This window comes from Bos indicus, chromosome 11, assembly GCF_029378745.1.
Source record: "Bos indicus isolate NIAB-ARS_2022 breed Sahiwal x Tharparkar chromosome 11, NIAB-ARS_B.indTharparkar_mat_pri_1.0, whole genome shotgun sequence".
NCBI classification, from domain to species: domain Eukaryota; kingdom Metazoa; phylum Chordata; class Mammalia; order Artiodactyla; family Bovidae; genus Bos; species Bos indicus.
In genome coordinates this window covers 14996865-15010179 of record NC_091770.1, presented here as the reverse complement: position 1 = coordinate 15010179, position 13315 = coordinate 14996865, and the positions used below count along the sequence as shown (strand labels likewise).

General features: G+C 33.3%; 1 protein-coding gene across 9 annotated transcripts in view; it reads right to left on the bottom strand.

Moving 5' to 3' along the window:
• The window catches only part of BIRC6 (baculoviral IAP repeat containing 6), a 213305-nt gene that overhangs the window by 92117 nt on the left and 107873 nt on the right, over positions 1-13315 (bottom strand). For all 9 annotated transcript variants that reach the window (XR_011569131.1, XM_070798081.1, XM_070798080.1 and 6 more), the window contains 7 exons: positions 11969-12123; positions 11345-11471; positions 8673-8783; positions 7313-7446; positions 4346-4473; positions 1569-2131; positions 394-569 (listed from right to left, as the gene is read on the bottom strand). Coding sequence is in view for 8 of the 9 variants with exons in the window: in XM_070798081.1 (XP_070654182.1) it covers positions 394-569; positions 1569-2131; positions 4346-4473; positions 7313-7446; positions 8673-8783; positions 11345-11471; positions 11969-12123 (1394 nt within the window). In the remaining variant the exon portion in view is untranslated. The remainder of the gene's footprint in view (positions 1-393; positions 570-1568; positions 2132-4345; positions 4474-7312; positions 7447-8672; positions 8784-11344; positions 11472-11968; positions 12124-13315) is intronic.

Below are 13315 nucleotides of genomic sequence, written 5' to 3'. Positions count from 1 at the left end.
TTTTAAAATTACTCTAACCTCTTTTAACTGAAAGGAAACTAAATATGCAACTTAAGCTTGAAAAAAAATACTCATATTAAATTTTCATACATACTTCTATGTAGAACATGTTGGTATTCAACTATGCTATTTCTAGGGAAAAGGAAAGAACTACTTCCTAAGACAATGGAAAGAAAATCTTAAAATTTAAAAACATTTTACTCTTACATCACCATAGTTTACTTTGACTTCTCTTCAACTTGTATTATTAATCTACAGTTCTCATCTGCTGATTCTGTTCATTTTCCAATATATAACTAGAATACTCTATTTGTCTCTGTCTTACAGATAATTCTCTGCTCCCATTGCTATTTACTACTTAAATCACTGCAATTGTTGCTGGATTGAACTTACCTGTCTGCCCATATATCCACAGGCCATGTAGGTTAAAATTGGCTGCAGCATCATATGAACTGTAGACGCTTTTTTACTAAGAGTTGTCAGTATGGTAAACAGTCCATCCCCAACTGATATGGCATCTAACCCACCATGAAAGTTTTCATGTTTAGTGAGATGCAATCCACTTGCTCCTAGTTTAAATAAAAAGTTTACACATTTTTTACAAAGCAAATCCTTAAAAACCAGTAATAATTTAAATAGAGTCTTACAAGCCATTTTTTCCCCCAAACCACTGAAGAATGCATACAAAACAGCTGTGTGTGGGTCCGTGTGTTGTGTGTGGGTCCATGTGTTGTGTGGGTCCGTGTGTTGTGTGTCTATATACATATATGCATGTCTAGAAATTAAAATACCTAACATAACATTCACTAGAGAATAATTTTTGGTTATCTTTTTATAGAAGATACGTCTGTTGTTGGTAACAATATAAAAAAGTCGTTCTATCACACAACTGAGGAACACATTATACATATCAAGAAGAAAAGCAGAGAAAAATAACTGATACTATTATGCAACTATACTTTAAAACTTTTAATCAAAAAGACAATAGTTTTTTTTCCCTTACATGAAGGAAGAAATACTAATAAGCAAAATTACATCAGGAATGGATTTTGATACAATTTACTGAAACTTAATTAGTGTAAAATAATTAACATATTAGCTTTCAAAGAAGTAGAAAAGAAACAATATATAAATTTTACATCGATGTGTCATTGAAACTGTTACAACTTGAACAAAAATTTATACTTCACGTTATAAGAAACTGTAAGTAAATAAAATCTACTCATTCCCTAATACAAAATCTGATGTCTAATTCTTCACCTTTAAAACGTTAGAGATATATGACTATAAATTATGGTGCCTAGCTTACAAAACTGCTTCCTTTTCTTAATTTAATTCCATACAGGTTATTTTCTTAGTATTTTCAAATTTAAAAAAATTTCACACTTAAAAATTTTCAACTGATGTATGCCACTCTAAGTTTTAACTAATAACAATCAGTCAGGCTAAGATGTTTACAATAAAGTAACACTGTATTGTACAGTAAAAAGAAAATGAATTCATACATTGCTAAAGGAAAGAGATACAGTACTAGAAACAGGTTTAAGATTAATGTTCTCAATACGTACCAATTATCATCGCCATGGCACTGCTATTACACAGGCCCAGAGCAGACAAAATCTGGCTCATAATCTGCTGGTTGGCTAACACTAAGTCAGCGACATATGCAGGCGGTCCTTGAATACTACTAGTGCTTCCATTACCATCTTTGCCTCCTGAAACTTTTTCTTCATCTGAAACACTGTCTGTCGTATTGGTGGTCACAGGCACTCTTGCACTGTATTCCCTATTGCCCGAAAGAGGCAGCTGAACTAAAATGTTAACCAGTTTTAGCAAATCAAACATGAGTTGATCTCTTGTCATTTCACCACAAACTGCTTTTGCATCACCTGGACGAATGAGGTTGGCAAAGAGTCCCCCAAAGCATGCTCGAGCACCCACTGAGCTATCTGATCCACTTCGAGACATGACTTTGTCTGAGCAAGTGATATAGTGGTGCACTAAAAAAGTGACAGACTCTATCACAGCAGAAATAGTACTAACGGAAACAACTTCAAAATTCTGCTCCAAAGTGAATTCTAACAGCTTTACTTGGGCATCAAGAGGTCCTTGGCCTGTCTGGAAGGCACCCCTGCAGAAAAAGGGAGAGGATTAAAAATTAACCCATTTTAAATTGTTTGAAAGAGGTAACCACCAGAAAACAAGAAAGCTAGACAATAACTAAACTCCTGGTATTCACTATTTCACTTTGCAGCAGAGTTTCCCACTCTTCCTGCGTCCTTCTTGTTCTTACCTCCATTTTATCATATAAAATAAAAAATAAATTTCCTTCCAAATAGAAAACTGAAGAACAAGTAAATCAAAGAGGTGATTTTTAAGCCACAGACTAAAATAATTATATATCACAAGGCACTCCTCATAATGAATGAGCTCTGTATTATTAGAACCTCAAATGTTGTTAAACATTTCTTACTAATCTTGATTTTCATAAATTAGGATTCAACCAATTCACTCTTAACACATCAAACTGAATGCTCTCAAGTTCTGCTTATGCTTAAGATATAGAAAGCTGGAAAGATCATTGTCCCCCCAACTTAACAATTAAAAAAAAAAGCCAAATTAACTCTAAAGTCATAACTTTTCTTGAACCCATCAGAGAGCTGAGGTCAAAGCTTTTCTTGAACCCATCAGAGAGCTGAGGGTACCAAAAAGACTTAAATCTATGAAAAGATAGGCATCTCCAGGAGGTGGAATATGAGCATTGGGTTTCCTGTGGCAGAACTTGGGAAGTCAAGATGCTGGCAACATACATAAGTGTAAGAAGAATTCAGCTAAAATATTTAACAAACTGTTACTCCAGGTATGTAAGGGTGGCAACACTAAGCCCTGAGAATTCACATTCATTCATAGGCACCCTCCCTTCAACGTCCCCCACACATACGCTGCCCTGGGCATCCATTCTATCTGGCTGTTCCTGAGTTTTATACTTTATATAAACTGAAAAATGTAAGTAAAATGTTTTTCCTGAATTCTACGAGTCTTTATAGCAAATTACTGAACCAGAAGAGGGATTGTGAGAACTCTTGAAGTTGTAATGAAATCATACAACAAAATTTCAGTTTCATGTTTTCCAATTACATGTATGCATATCATAATATCACATTTTTGGGTTTTGTGAATCTACTCCTTCCCACACTTATGCTTCATCATTGCACAAACACTATGAACAAGTTGAACTACAACCACATTAGTATTTTAAAAAAGCTATACAGAAGGAAGAAAACACAAATGAGGATAGTACTCTGGGATAAAATTTTCTGCCACTATGAAAACGTATCTCCATATAAATTTTTTGCATTAATTTTTATATTAGGTTTAAGGCATTCTGCTATGGATCTATTTAAAATAACTATTATTATGAATAAATTATTAATGTATACTATTTAAATCAACTATTAATTTTAATATTTTACTTTATTAATTATTTTATCATATTATAAACCATACCTTTTTCTGACTTCCAATTTTGAAACTAACTGTGAAAGTGTGATGTACTCTCCACGTTATTTTAATCATTTTCAAATATACCTTAAAATATTTTAAAACCTCACTGGCACTTCCACAATGAAATTAAATAATAAAGATAGCCAACAGCATTTTTAACTTCTTCCTGATATTAATGGGAACTTTTAAAATAAACATAATAGAGTCTGGTTTGTTCATGTTTTTTTTGTAATTTTAAATAAGATGATACAATAATATTTCATTAAAAGTTTTTCTCAGAAAGCAACATTGGCTTTTATGAAGTATCTCATAGTATGCTGAAACGATTCATAAATATGATATATAGTATATGATATTGAAGTATTCATGGATTTTAAGAATCAACCCATTATGGTCACAGTTTATTCTTTTTAATCTATTGCTTGACTTTGGTAATAAATTTTATTTAGGATTTTGATACGAGATTAATATTTTTCTTTTTTAAGATATCTTTATCAAGTAGGTTTCAAATAAAATTACTAGTAGCTTTAATTCCTTACCTTTATTCTAGAATAATTTAAAGAGCTTCAGGTAAATTTCAGGTAGAAGGTTTATAACTACTAATCTATGAACCCATTAGTCCATTAACAATAGAAGAAGCTTAGGATCTGGGAGAGCCATAATGAAAAGAAAACAATCAGGAAACATATCAATAAATCTTTCCCTCTTAATTCTTGATATCATCCTGCTTGTCTATCCCCAGATAAACTCCCAACAAATGATAAGAGAAACTTTATTTGGAGGATTACCTATTGCTTCTATTAATACATCAGGAATATATGTTAATGACATTGAAGTTTACCTTTCTGTTGAAAGTATATGAATTAGCTTGAGCAAAAATTCACTGAATATCTGAGGACATGTTGAAGAAAGATGCACTTGCAATCGGGTAAGAAATTCTTGCATAGCTTGCGTAGCTGTTGGACCAACCTGAAGAAAAATGTAATTCTACTGAAAACTGCTTAGTGATTCCATTTACTGAATTATTCATTTAAAAGTATCAAGTGTTAAGAGCCATATGGTTGAAACTTCTCATTTGAAAAACAAGATAATATGAAACCAACTAAGCTTTTAGGTCCTGATATGTTTCAAACTGAAAATTACAGATTCTATGGTCAATATTTTTCCATTACGTCAGACTTATTTAGTTCAATATAGAAAAAGACTCACCTAAATTACACAAAAAATATCTCTACAATGCTTTCAAAAGCACAAAAACTGTGATTTTTCACAATCTTAATTATCCCATTTCAACAGACAGGCTAAGTGATCCACAAAAGGTCATGCTTCTGATGACTACAAGAGCAAATACTAAAATGAATGGAGGGAAAAAACTCTCCAAACTAGAACCATAGAGCTAAAAATAAACCTGTAGCAATCTGCAAAAGAAAAATAAAAAGCTTTTCAAACTTCTATCTCTTCAATGAAAAAAAAACTATAGTGAGAGCTACACCAAGTACCCTGAACTATGTGTTAGAATGTTATAATCATAAACCCTACAGGAGTTTTGGAAAAACAAAATGCAATGGAGTTCTCAAAACCCTTTTAGACAAACTTCATTTCTAATTCTGAGCATAAAAATTTTAACATTCATAACGAAACTATCTATTATAAACCAAAATATCTGTGGAAAGCATGATCTTGAATAACTTTTATTCTGCCTTTAAAGAAGAAAGTGGGGGGAGAGGAAACACACTATTTTATACAGTGGTATGCTCCCTGACACGTAGGCTCTACCATGAACCAGCTGCATAATTGTTGGCAATGCAGATAGTGCATGTTTTCTCATATGTAAAATAAAGAAGCTGGAATCAGTGATTTCAGGAATTCTCACATTCCATTCATGCAATCTTTATGTATAATAATCACTTGATAACATGCCTCTGTCCCCCCCATCAAAACTCTGAGCCAATCAAATTACAAATAGTCTTTTCTTATCTTTTTCTTTCACTTATTTTATGATGATCTACAAAATTAAGGTCTATTCTGTAGTATGACAGTACTGACTAAATGCACCCAACAGAATTTAAGCTCCAAGAATGGCAGAGTCTCGTTTACTACATAAATCTCTAGCACCCGAAACAGTACAGATCTTACACATAGGTAAGCACAGAGCTAAGAAATAAAAGATAACCTTGCAAAACATTTATGAATAATCCATAGAAAGATACTATGAACAGTGAATACATTTTATTTGAAAAGAAATTTATAATGAAGGAAAAATAATTTTTAAAGCAGTACAACAAAAGCTTGAAAGTGAAAATGAAGTCGCTCAGTTGTCTGACTCTCTGTGACCCCATGGACTGTAGCCTCCCAGGATCCTCCGTCCATGGGATTTTCCAGGCACGAGTACTGGAGTGGGTTCCCATTTCCTTCTCCAGGAGATCTTCCCAACCCAGGGATTAAACCCAGGTCTCCAGTATTGTAGGCAGACGCTTTACCGTCTGAGCCAATTGATATAAAAGAAATATCTGTGGTTAGACTAAAAAAGCTTGTAAGTTCTGATATATCTTTTTTCTCTGAATTAACAAAAGCAGTATTTATCTTTTTCCTTTCGGGTCTGAGATGTAATTGACACATAGACTGTGTAAGTTTGAAATGTACAGAATAATGATTTGACTTACAGACACAATGAAATGATTACCACAGTAAGTTTAGAGAACATCCATCTCATATAGATACAAAATAAAAGAAAAACATATTTTCTATATAAATCTCAAGATTTACTCTCTCAGCCAACTTTCATATATAATATACAGAAATGTAAATTACATTTATCTTGCTGTACATTACATCCCTAGTACTTCCCTGTTTTATAACTGGAAGATTTTGCCTTCTGGTTACCTTCATCCAATTCCCCCAACCCCTACCTCTGATCTCTTCTTCTATGAGTCTGTTTTTGAAGTGAAATTCACCTACAACACTATTTAGATCCTGCTGTACAACAGTGATTTGATATTTCTATACATTTCAAAACCATCACCACAGTAAATCTAGTTACCACCTGTCATCATAAAGATATTGCCTTATTATTGACAATATGCCCCACGCAGTACATTTTATACTGGTGATTCTTTTGTTTTGTACCTGGAAATTTGTACCTCTCAATTCCTCTCACCCATTTCTCTCATCTTTCCCACTCCCCAACCCCAATCTCCCATTCAGGCAACCACCTGTTTGTTCCCTATATCTATGACTCTATTCACTTTTATTACCTTTGTTCATTTGTTATGCTTTTTGAGGTTCCACATATAAATAAACTCAAAGCATTTGTTTTTCTGTTTTTTGCACTTAGCATTATACTGTTTAGGTCCATCCATGTCAATTTTTTGTTTTTTTTGTTGAACAAAATATTTAATATTATAAAAGAATTAAGTTAGGTGACTTCTCAAATCTTGACTGTAGAGGTCATTAAACACAATACATTATTTTAAAAATATTTTTAAACTCCCATAGTTTTGAAATGCTTTCCTAACATTTAAGTATTTGTTTAGAAAGTTTCACAAATAATACAATATAACACCAAAAATGCATCTCTGCATAAAAATCAAGTAATTCCAAGAGAAAATGTACTACCTGCTATATTGTTTCAGTACAGCTATTATTATTATAAATAATTCAAAACATTTTATTACATTTATACATAAAAAGCCATCATTTAATACCTTAGCAATAAAAATTTTACATATTTAGGTACACTTAAAATTTCTTTTACAAATAAGTTTACTATATAATCTAAGCCTATGTCTGGATTTCAAAAATCATATACCTGTGGACTGTGCTGATTTGTTCCATGTGGACTTGTGCCAGAAAGAAACTTCACTAAAACATGAATCAGGTTTGCATCTGAAACCAGCAGATGGGCAGTACTCTCCTGAGTTCCAATGGCACTACTGGAACCAGCTATAAAGCATTAAAAAAAAGTTTTCAACAAACAGTCTGAAACAATGGAACTGCAGTATTTAAAACATCTCTTGGTTTCAAAGAAAATTCATATATTCCTGGTAGTTACTAAAAACAATCTAAATCTCTACTGTACTGACTGAGCCTCACTATTTTCCTCTACCATAGATCTCTTGCCTCCTTTCTGGCAGTGAAAAACGTCTAGTTTAATGTATATCTTATTCAGTATACAGACAAGTCGAAAAGAAATAACTAAATGTTTACTGTCCTTTTGGTCAGCCTATTCTTAGTAATCACTGTCCCTTTCTAGAAATAAAGATTTATTTTTCCGATAAAGTTTAACCCAGCTTTTGAAGATAAACTGAGGCAAAATTTATTCATTTTAGCATGTCAGCTACTGTTAAGATATATACCGACAATACAACAGTTTTTTGAGGTGAACAAAATACTCGAGTCAAATCTATCGTCAGTATCATATAGAAAGTGAAAGTCTTAGTGGTTTAGTGTGCTGGAATCTTTGCGAGCCCATGGACTGTAGCCTGCCAGGCTTCTCTGTCTGTGGGATTTTCCCAGCAAGAATACTGGAGTGGGTAGCCATTCCCTTCTCCAGGGGATCTTCCTGACATAGGGATTACATTGGGTCTCCTGAATTTCAGGCAGATTTTTTTACCGTCTGACCACTAGGGAAGTTTTGTTCTTAAAAGGTTCAAAAATTAATTTTACTATCTTAACTTAAACAGGAAATGAAAGTAGGAAACTATTAGGAGTTTAGAATCTGAGAAGAAACAATTCGATTCCATGAAAACAGATTTTAGATGTGAAAAGCACAAACTGAGATATCTAGTCATATATGTTCATGAATATATTAATGAATAAACCATTTTAAGTGCTAAGTTACTCTAAAAAGAATAAATAACCAGCACAAGACACAGGCTAACATTAAATACTTGATTTTGTACTCTAAAAGTAATCGATTTTTAAAAGTAAAAGTTTTTAGGAGGTAAAAATATAACTTAAACTTGTAATTATAGATACACGGGCGTATACAATTAAAGGAAAGGAGCACAAAGGACAAGACACATTAAGAAGAAGCTTAACAGCCACAGTCAAATAAGAAGTTCAATCATTTCCACAACCATTTCACTTCTTGGAAGCATCTTTTTAAGAACCTGATAGCAAGGGGAAAAAAGTGTATGTCAGAGATATAAAGGAATGTCTGAACTTACGATTAAGCTGCATGTTTGTCATGAGAGTTAGACTATGAAGCACAAGGCACCATGTCCGGAGCAGCGTATTGGGATACCAGGCTAACACCGTGAGAAAGCTGGTTATTGAGGCTATGTGGAAAAGAGAAAGGAGAAATTTTCACTCAGACATGGCAAATGTTTACTAAGAATTGAAACAAAGAGAATTTAAAACCATGACATTATTTTCAAAATCAATTCACTAGTGTCCTCAAAACATAAATAAGAGTTTCCCATTAAATATAACTAAAGCATTAGAGTCAACAACATTTTATGTCTAAGTCTAAAGCTCATTCCGTGACAAATAACATGTCATCCTTTCCAAACTACAGGCTATATATAACTTGTGTTTTACTGCTGCTGCTGCTGCTGCTAAGTCACTTCAGTCGTGTCCGACTCTGTGCGACCCCATAGACGGCAGCCCACCAGGCTCCCCCGTCCCTGGGATTCTCCAGGCAAGAACACTGGAGTGGGTTGCCATTTCCTTCTCCAATGCATGAAAGTGAAAAGTGAAAGTGAAGTCGCTCAGTCGTGTGCAAGAGTACTGGAGTGGGGTGCCATTGCCTTCTCCGTGTGTTTTACTAAATATCCTCATATTTACTAAATATCCTCATATTCTGCAAAATCAAAAACTGAAAATAGGGCATCCTAGAAAGACAGGGGTGGAGCAGACCATTCAAAATCAATGCAACTTCCCAGAAAAAGCACAAAATAAAACAATAACTAAGTCACCTACAAGGCCTACATAAGAAGCACGTGTGGCAGGTGGAGAACGAAAAAAGGTATTAAAAATAAGCAAACATAATATAGAGCACTTAATTGTGCCCCTAAAACACCGAGTAAAATGGCTGATTCCAGAACCCAGGCAGGAAACATACATAGTCTGCAATACCTATCATACTAAAACCTAAAAAAGACGCTGTGTATTTCACAAAAAACAAAACCAAAACAATCTAAAAAGAAAACATCTTATTGACTACAAACAGCATAATTTCAGCATCAACAAACAATGATTATGACAGAAACATAAATATTTTTAAATCATGAATTTATATTTAATAAAGAAACTAAGTGGTCTAGATTATAGACTACTTGTGAACCAATTAACTTTAAAATTTAATTTTAAAATACAAAAAATTTACAACACTTTTTCTGCCTCCATTATACAAACTGTACATCCAAAGGGTGACATGATAGTACATTAAAGTAAGTTTCTCTTTATGGAAGTATTGATATTTCAAGATAAATTAAAAAAGGAATAACAAAATTAGACTATTTTCATTTTGAAACTTCCTGTGAATGGCTAGTAATTCTAGGCATTAATCATCATTGCCTACCAACAACACAAAAACAAACAACCTATGAAACTGCCTTTAAATAACAAAACAAAAAATCAGATTAAGCTCCATGTCTAACTACCAAACAACCATTTTTTGACCAAAAAAACTCTGTAAAGGAATGGGAAAAAAAAAAGACATAGGAGGAATTTTAAAACATAATTAAAATGTCCAGACCCTCTACAGATTCCATCTCAAATAAACAAAAAAGTTTTGTTAACAGCTTAGACAAATGGAAATTTGAATACTAACCAAATATCTGATGACAGTAAGAAATAATTAATACTTCTTACCCAGTAAAAAATAATTAATACTTCTTTCCCTTGTTTATGTTTAATGTTTTTCACAATAATAAAGTTTAAAAAAGGGATGGGAGCAAAATTAATAACAATAATCATTAATACAGTGAAACACACAGAAACCTAATAATTAAAGTAGGGCTGGCTCCTATAGAGACAATGTATATATGAGCAGGACCAGGAGACAGCACAGATGTCACTAAGGCTGAGACAGGCCAAATGAGGGCCATGTGTGATGCACATCTCCAGAGAGAAAGCACCAGGAATAAATAATTTTTACTTTTCTTTAAACAGATTCCTGTAACCAGAGCTGAAACCGAGTAGTTCTACTCCTATTAAAGGATATTATTCAAGTCCCGCAATTCCCACATTTCTGCATTTCTCAAGAAAAGAACAAAATGAATGAACACAACTTCCATAAAAAAATTGACATCCTTCTCCAATCTACTAATTCTCTAGAGCTACTGCACATTTTAAAAAACACCAGTTGCAAAAGAATAGCTTATGGGACTTCCCCATGGTTAAGAATCCTCCTTGCAATGCAGAGGACGAGAGTTGGATGCCTTGTAGGGGAACTAAGATCCCACTTGCCTCAGAGGAACTACGCCACGTGCCTCAACTAGAGAGTCCGTGCACTGCAGCAAATGATGCACAAGACGCAACAAAGGCACACAATGAAGACGCTGTGTGCCACAACTAAGACCCAATAACTGACCTGACACAGCCAAATGAATGAAGAAAAAAAAAAGGAGAGCTTATGAACAAGACAATACTTTAAGGAAATACAATGTAAAGACTAACCAAACACTGTAGAGTTTATGTCTGTGTTACACACAGACATAATACAGATGGTACAGTTTTCTGTCCTCTTTCCTGCTAATTAATAAGTTAGTATATCTAAAAAGGTTTTTTTTGTTTTACTAAAACAGTACAACCATGATAAAGATTATTAACCTAATCATTTTCTTTTTAACTTACTTTATGCTATGTTAATGACTTTTCTGCAAATAAATCTTACCTTGATTTAATGTAATGACAGGTATTCGATTAGCATTATATAAAAAAATGTCTGCTCCATTTTCTTTGTTTCCAGATGAACTAGAATTCAGACTCAATGTGAGCCACAGCTGGAGAAGTGATTCCAACTGAAAAACAATGAAAATTGACAGAGAGAAAATGTACCCATGATATTATGAAATACCATGTAAACAAAAAACTTATGTATGAATCCTTACAATTATGAGTAAATAATCTGTCAATTAAATACTATTTTTGCTTACTTCAATTCAGGTGAAGCGCAAACATCTTAAAAATCTAGATCAAATGAAATTTAACTGAATTAAAATTTATAATTTACCAAATACAAATGTTTTACTAAATTAAAAGAGGTGACTCAAGTCTTTAAATACAGGTGTGTGTATAATATGCAGTTAGAACTAAAGAAGTAAAGTTTAAAATCATAAAAATAATAAATAACCTATCACTGATGAACTGTGGTTAATTAAAATACCTCTAAGCTTTTTCCATCTGAGTGTGACAAAGAAATCATCCCTATCTGATTGAGACTGATCTTTCCAGTTATTTCATCTTTTCCAGGCCAGCAATAACGTCTAAAAATACACCATTTCTCCTGAAGTCATACCTGAACATGATGGACTTGAAGCATGGAAAAAAGTTTGTTGAAACAAACATTTAACATTGGGACAGATGATAACTGTACAATAAGCTGGTTGGACTGGTTTGCTGCTTGTAAGCCCCCTAGAAGTGAATCATCCGTTCCGGTGGGAGACTGTGATACTGAAAATTAAACACAATTGTGATTTTATCACAAAGTAGCAGGAGAAATGTTAACTAGCTATTAATATGTACAGTTAAGTGAAGGTTTTTTTTTTTTTTTAATTAAAATTGCATTTTTTTTTAAATGATTCAGCATTACATTGTTTGAGAACATGGTTTTACAACATTACTTGAAAGTTCAAAAGAAAAATCACCACAAAGAGAAGCTCCCTAATTCACGGCACTTGTCCACCAAAGGGAAAGAATCTTACTCTCTAGCAATTTCTATCTGCAATTTTCTCCTAATTAATAAGAGGGAGGAAAAAAGGAAAAGAAAGAAGACCCTTGCCTATTTCTTGAGAAGATGGCTTTAGAACAATCTAGACTCTAATCCATTGATTCTCAACCTTGAATGACACATTAAAATTGTCAGGGAACTATTGAAAAGTTCTGATGAGAGGATACACACACCAAACTAACGGAGTATAGATTCATGGTGAGCAAAGAAATAAAAGGATGCTAAGAGAACTTTCTCATATATTTAGAAAGTTTTATACTAAATGAGGAACGTAAGTTTTGGGCAGAAGAATAATCAAAAGATAGACTATATCAAGAAGCAGAACATTACACCAATTCTTAGGTTTTTCTATTTTTTCTGTACTTCCTAAGACAAGAAAAAATGAAAAATGCAAACCAAAAGAATTCAACTTTACATAGGAAGATCTGAAAACCCAAATTTCTCTATTGAAATGAATTGTGAACTCTCCTTCAAAAGACATGACATGCTTCCTAGGTTCTAACTAGTATCCCTATACTTTTATTCATCACCATGTCCCACCACATTTTCATTTTTCTTGACCTAAGAAAAGTAAAAACATCACCATCTCCCTAGCACAGCTCTATCTTAAGGCAGACAGGCTGCTCTCTTAACTGTACTCACATGACATAAGGGGATCTACTGAAGTCTAGCACAACATCAACAGTCAGCAAACCTTGTCCTTTGGCCAAATATGGCAGGCCACCAGACTCTGTAACATGGCTTTCTTAATAGCCATAGCTATTCATTTAGGTATATTTTGTCTACAGCTGCTTAAGTCACAGTAGAGCTGCAAAACACAATGCACAGCCCCAGAGAGCCTAAAATGTTTACTATCTGGTCATTCACTATAAAAAGTTTTTCTTCTTTTGCTATAGATAATTAGGTAGTAAGTCG